This window comes from Populus euphratica, unplaced genomic scaffold, assembly GCF_000495115.2.
Source record: "Populus euphratica unplaced genomic scaffold, PopEup_1.0 scaffold4.1, whole genome shotgun sequence".
Taxonomy (NCBI): Eukaryota; Viridiplantae; Streptophyta; class Magnoliopsida; order Malpighiales; family Salicaceae; genus Populus; species Populus euphratica.
In genome coordinates, this window is record NW_011499859.1 from 1 (window position 1) to 6,988 (window position 6,988).

At 36.0% G+C, this 6,988-nt stretch overlaps 1 protein-coding gene across 3 annotated transcripts; it reads right to left on the reverse strand.

The window, feature by feature from the left end:
• Positions 1-1,281: 1,281 nt before the first annotated feature.
• LOC105124115 (membrane-bound transcription factor site-2 protease-like) lies at positions 1,282-6,288 on the reverse strand. 3 transcript variants are annotated; one of them, XM_011023977.1, is made up of 9 exons: positions 5,955-6,288; positions 5,757-5,846; positions 5,559-5,662; positions 5,094-5,241; positions 4,821-4,901; positions 4,255-4,716; positions 3,699-4,022; positions 2,254-2,419; positions 1,282-1,699 (listed from the first exon to the last, which is right to left on the reverse strand). In XM_011023977.1, exons 1-8 carry the CDS (start codon positions 6,201-6,203, stop codon positions 2,261-2,263), a joined length of 1,617 nt encoding a protein of 538 aa, XP_011022279.1. In that variant the 5' UTR covers positions 6,204-6,288; the 3' UTR covers positions 1,282-1,699; positions 2,254-2,260. The 3 variants fall into 3 exon arrangements, with proteins under 3 accessions (XP_011022279.1, XP_011022281.1, XP_011022280.1); XM_011023979.1 differs by lacking the exons at positions 5,757-5,846; positions 5,955-6,288 and having other exon boundaries at positions 1,347-1,699; positions 5,094-5,293; positions 5,559-5,647; XM_011023978.1 differs by lacking the exons at positions 1,282-1,699; positions 2,254-2,419 and having other exon boundaries at positions 3,762-3,988.
• Between the last annotated feature and the right edge of the window lie 700 nt (positions 6,289-6,988).

Here is a 6,988-nt window from a genome sequence, read left to right on the forward strand (position 1 = left end):
TTAATTAACTAAATTCTCTAAAGATAATTCTATAAAAAAAATAAAGAATGATTCAAAATTAATTAAATATTAAAAAATCAAACTAAAATAGAATAATTAAAAAAAATTAAAAAAATAAAGCTAACTCAAAATAATTTTCTAAATTTGTAATCTAACTTATCAGAACAAGATTATCCCATAAAAGAAAAATTAAAAAAATAATAGCACAAGGATCTTAATAAATTTAATAGTGAGAGATGAAATTAAAAAAAAATCTAACTAAAACCTAAAAATAAAAATAAAAATTATTATAAAACCCGATTTATCCAAGCAAGTTAACTCAAGAACCTTGTAACTTTTTGTTTAAGTTGAGTCTCATCTTAAAAAACAGGAGGAGAAAGTTGAGTCTCATTTTAAAAAACAGGAGGAGAAATGACCACCCTTAATAAGGTCAAAATTTTGGGTTGATGAATGACATAAATATTTAGAGGAATATCAAGTCATAACTTGTTAATTTTTTTTATTAAAATAATATTATTTTTATTTTTTAATTGAATAAAAAATCAAGCAATTAACTAAAAAAAATCATATCAAAACCCATTGATTTTTTTCATTATTTTTTTTTTATCAAAATAATATTATTTTTACTTCTTGCATCATAAAAAAATTGATTAACCCCGGTGACCTTGTACCATGCACTAAAGTGTGAAAATACTATTTTAACCTTGTGTGCTCCATCCTTTGGTTTTTGAATGGCGAAATAGTAATCATACTGTGTATTGCACCTCTACGTGCACATTAAAACACCGTAGTAGGAGGCTTAAACACAACCTTATCATAGGACGGGCAGAAATATCTGAGACTATTGTCCACGAAGGACGGAGGGAGCACTTACCACACCGAGGTCAACTCATCGCTTGATGGCATTGGTTCCTTCAGGGCTGAGTGGACTTGAGAAACAAGGCCTTCGAGTTTTTAGGGCATACAATCTTTCATCATTAAAGGCCCACAGGCTTAAGTAGCGGAATTGGAATTATTGTCGTCCTTGGAGTTAACATGGGCCGAGCTCAGCCTCCCAACGACGTGTAGCTTTGTCTCCAATGCCACGGTCCAGTTTTAACAGTACTACTATACGAAACAGGATTTCTTTAAGGCAGATGTCCATGGTCAAGCACGCAGCCAGTATGATTCCATCATCCTTCTGAACACACAGCAGTATTATCTCATGTGGTAAAAATCCAAGTCATAGATACTACATATCATGCATCAAAATCAATACAAAATTTCTCAAAATCCCACTCAGAAAATATAAGAAAACAGGGATGCTATTAACAAACCTCACAAGAACATCCTATTGAATATTCATCAGCGTTGAATCATATTTTCTGTTCTCTTGTTGTTGCAGAGAAACGAGTGTTCAGAGCAGCACAGCGATGAGCCAGATCATAGTCATTTTTCATATATCCCCGCTATGCAATATAGAATGTCAAAAGATCCCTTTTTCTATCTTAGTTCTAGCTCACAAGCTAACCCAATATCCAGCAAAAATCAATGATAACAGCGCCAACCTTGATGTTTCCTACTGGAATGGAAGAAAAGGGTGATTAAGCAGCAAGAGAAATTGATTTCGAAGCATAGCATCCAGCACTTGTGGTCAGAAGGTTCTTTTATATTTTCAGAGTATGCTCTCCATGGATTCTGATCCGCAAGTTTAGATGACCTGCACGCAACAGTACCACCATGAAAAGGGCCATATTAGTTGGGTTTATCAATGTCGTTTACACTCCTGTGAATATCTTATATGTTTAAGTTTACTGAAAACTAAAAGCTTACTCTTGACTGGCTAAACGCTATCACTACAAAATAACTAAAACCCATTTACACATTTGCTCTGTAAATTTGGATAGCAGTCAGGCAATGGCCAAAATCAGGCAGAGCCGAAGGTTGCTGTTTGGTCTGTTTCCCTTGTTTCTAGAGTAGACGGGAATAATTTCATACAGGAAAAACATTGATGTTTCGGCTGAAAGGAAAGCGTGCATTGACAAGAACATCTAAACTATGAACTTATGTTTATAACAAGAGTCTGTTACAACCTATATTTCTACAAAGCCAAACATAGCCCCAAGGGGGTAGCAGATATTCTCCATATATAGGATAACTCAAAGCTTATAACCTCCTAAAACTTGTAATGGCAGTTCAAAAATCATGAAGGCCAACAAATAATCAGAAGCAAAGCACAAGTAGTCTTTGAAAATCAACATTAGTACTGCTTACCTGTTAATTACCAAAAATTGATGAAGATCCTCATAAAGGCTAGGGTGGAAATAAGAGTCCCTCCTAAAAGACAGGCTCGCATAACTTTTGCCCTTTTCCTTGGGCTCAATGATGTGAAGTGGCAGAGAGCTACCTCCAAAATTGATTCTCCATCCAAAAAGTATACCTACAATAATATGTTTTAATACTGAAAACTTTATGAGCACCAAGAAGTCTATTCATCAGAATAGTCTCCAAATCCCACTTCCGAAAGATAATCATGATAACGTCACGCATAAACATGCACAAAAAACGAATTAGAAGCAGCATTTTGTCAAGTAATTGCCTTCAGCAACAATGCGTATAAGTGCATTTCAAAATTCCATTCTCAACACTCAAACTATAGGACACCACATGGTTTTAGTACATGTAGCAGGTTCTTACTCTGCATGGGAAGTTGAGGCATTGAGGTAGAGTTGAAGAATGAATTAGTGGGATGTGGCAGAAGAAGCAGGTAATGCATGGAAGTTTTTATTAGTTGAGTAGACTCATTGCCAAGTTGGTTAGACCAAGTAGTTTTATTGTGTAAAGCTCTTACATGCTTATTAGGACAGCAAGCAGATGTACTTAGCAAGGCGGAAGAAGAAGCCGCTAAGCATGCGAAGGATACCAATAACAGAAGTCTAGCTAAAGATAATCCCTATCACAGTTAGTGTTGTGGGTAAAGATAATTAGCTCTCTACTTGTATTTATCTCGTGTCAAGTATATCAGATTGTAACTTAACACTTGAATATATATAAACGAGCTGAAACCAAATTCACCTAAGTTGGTGTTATCTTCTGGTCAATTATGCAGGACATGTTTTCTGATCAGAACACATATGAACATGAAAAACTGTAACATCAATAAAAAAAATATCTTTCGGAATCCCCTCACACTATATACCCTTACTCTCTCTTTGCAAGTTCCACATCTCTAAGCACATGCATGCCGCCTAATGCCTGTTCCTCCCTCACCTGTCACTTGCAATGCATCCCACTGATACCTGCCCCTCCTCCCATGCTTCTTCTAATCCATCCCCTTCTCTGTCCTTAGGTGTTACTTATGCGAAGCACAACATCGCTTCTATATACATTGAGGATCAAAGACAAGCAGCGGTAGGACCACAAACCTTTGATTTTATCCCTTAGAAAAGCTTATGTAGTCATTTTTCAAATTGAAATAACTGGATAGCATAAAATTTCTTCTAGACAAAGTAACTCAGCTCTACGGACTTTAAGGTTGTGGATAGTTGGTATGTGAATCAAATGACCTCATATTAACTTTCCATACTTGTACATATGGATATCTTATTTATATTCACATGCATCAAGACATAACGGGCCACCAAACCAACCCCCCTGGTACACACGAAAGCTACTGAGCTTAAGCACTTGAAACAAAATTTAAAATAGCAAGAAATTACCGGCAAACTGTTGAGGAGGGCTAGGGTAAGAGAGACGTGGAATGTGTACATTAAGCTCTTTTCCAGAATGTTAGGAAGGTGTGCACTGAAAGAAAATCCCCAACGAGGTTGATATGCTGTTAACCTAACTGAATGTGCCATCGAGATCAGATCACCAACAAAAACAAAAGTCCCACCACATTTATGCTCTGAAAAGTCTGAAGCTCCAGAAGCTGGAAATGAATTTCTTCCAAGTTGCAGGCATTCTGGAGAATAAGGGCTTGCAAAGGTGATCTCAACCCATATTGACCCTGGAAGTGGAACAGGGTTTAAGCAGTACTCCTCCTAAATGCAATGCCAAAGTGAACGAAGTTGCAGTTAAAATTAAACTACTACATCTTCTTTCAAATTAATGTGATAAACAAAGGCAATGACAATGTGCAATTTCATACCACACAGTGGCCCTTACGAAAATAAGTTAAACCAATAAGAAAATCCAGCTATAGATATTATGACATCAATGATTGACATCAAAGGGTTTTGATTCAGGTAATGCTAGAAAATGTCTGATGTGTACCTGTGAACACAAGCAACTACTTCCTTTGGTTATCTCTGTAACCCAACCATCACCACATTTATTAAGCTTGACAACATCCTTAGCATTCAAGCAGTGCCTCCTCTGTCTTTGGCTTATACCATCTTCAATATTGACATTATCTGATTTGCTTGAATTGAAGCATTGAACAGCTACAAATTCAGTAAGGTCATCAGGACAGGCGGATTGATTTTCTATGAAAAGCATCTCATTGCTTTCTTCTATCATAGAAGTAGGGACACAGTAACCCTTCATTTGATGAACTGTCGCAAGACCTTCAGAACTTTTTGAAAGATTTGAACTTTGAAGTGTCTGTTCATCTATTAAAACAGTGGTCTCCATCCATTCCTGATCATTATGGATGCGTTTTCCATCCAAAGATACAATTGCATCCCCAGGAGACAGATAGCCAGACAAAGGAGAGGCAGAAGGTACATCCAAAACCTATTCCAAGTAATCAGTACATATGCTATAAGTGGGAAGGAAAATTGTGTGTGCATACACACCATCGTATATAATGTAAACCAGTAAAGATGTCTGTATCATACCATGGGGCTTTCACCATGTATGTAAAAGGGAGACAAGATCAAGGGCAGGAGGAATAACACCAGTGCACAAACTGCACAACACTACAGCGATTTTTAAGTTATGAAACCATGTCATATGTGTCAATTAGATATAGCATGAAAAAAACAGTTGTTCAATTAAATAAAAAAAAAAGGTTATGAAATCTTACTAAGCAATGTCTCGATGAACAATACTATACCCAGATAATTGCATATAAAAATAAATATGATAATCATAATACAAAGTAAGCATACCACAGCGTTATGCCAAACACCAGCACAGTACACACGAAGTGCAGTAAATGGTTGTAGCTCCTCAAGCAACTCATAATTCAAAGCAACCACAGCACCAGGAAACAGAACTGCAAGGAAAATAGCGATGTACTCCGTCGGTATGCCCTCACTGCTTCCGGATGAAAAGGTGCCTACAGTACCAAGCATGAGAATCTAGCCTTCTGCATATTCAAATCTAAAATTTGAGATTCATAAATTTATCCACTTTCACTATCCTTTATTAATCAGTCACATATGCAAATAAATACAAGAAACATTTGAGTTCTGATTCCAAGACTAGACACTTGGCCGGTTCAAACATGTAGATATTATTTTTCTGCTTTATTTGCTAACTTTTGGTGGTTACAGAGGCTTCATTGGGATCTATTTTAACTTTCAATGAGAGTGTGAGACTGATTAGAGAGCAATAAAACAGATAAAAGTGACCTTGCAGCCGCGATGGAATGCCCGAACTCGTGGACTGATACAGAAATCAAAGTAGAAAGCAACAAATAACCAGCATCCGCAACAGATAACCTCGAACCATACACCTGCATTCAAGTAAAGTAGCTACGAATCTCAATAAGTACATATACATATATATATATATATATGTCAAACAAAAACCAGTTGCTACTAGCTAACCTGAGGAGAAAACCCAAATAGTAAAGAACTCGAAAGATCGCTGCTTCCGTGGAATAGGTGCAGAATGTTTCCTAATTCCCACACAAGAATCTGCCAATTCCCATCATCATAAAAAGAGAAGAAAAGAAATGGGATGATCATTTTGCAGGTTAAGAGTGATTAAAGAATTGAGGATTATCGCGTTTAATAGTATAATACCAAAGTGACTCCAAGGAGTGCAGTTAGGCTAAAGCCGACGCCGATTGAAAACCAAATCTTTAACAACTTGGCTTGTTTCCGTCCAAAATGATAGAGAGAGGTGTTTAAGGCAGAAATTTTGTAATCGCAGTAGCAGCAAGATACTGTGTTGGATAAAGTAGTACGAGATGGTCGTGTTGGTGTCCGTAAAGGAAGTAGCGAAGCTTGTGCTTGTCCCCTCCCATGTCTTCTCCATCGCCTCTCGTCCATTCGCGCTAGCTAACCGTTCTCTCGCCTCCTCGGCACTGCTTCCGTCGATCAAGGAAACTTCTTGAAATATTAGTGTGTTTTTTACTTCGAGCCCACAAGTGTATAAAGCCCAAGTAGAAAATTAACATTATCCTAAAACCAGCGGAAAAAAGAAAACACAGTAAAAATTCATTGCAGATTAAAATAGTAAAATTATTATTTTATATTTCTACAAAAACTAAACTGTCTATTGGAGACAATTAGATCATTTTACAAGATGCATTGATTATTTTAAAATTAATCGGTCATGTTTTTTATGTCACAATTACTTAATTATTTTTACAAGAAAAAAATATTTTACTTAGGTCTAAAAGCTTTTTTGATATTTTATTTTTCACATCACAGGAGAATGGTTTTGTTTTCCTTAAAATTAAAAAAAAAAAAATACCTTGTATCCAGGGTTTTATTTGCACTTTTATTGTGTTTGATTTTATTTTTTTTTATCATGTGGTCTTATTTTTAAAGGTAATTTAATATTTTAATAAATATAAAAAAAAAATTATGGACGCACGCTAGCAAGCAAGTCATTTTTTAATATTTAAGCCATGCGTCAAGCTACCTGTAACAACCAAAAACAACCCTTCTTTGGTGTTTTTCAATTCATCACAGAGAGGCCTATCTTTTTATGCAACCAAAAATAATAACCAAAAACAACCCTTTTTTGGTGTTTTTTTTTTTTTTGATCTAAGGGGGATGTTCGGGCCAGCTTCTGGGTAGCGCGTGCAATGACTAAAATAACCTTTTAT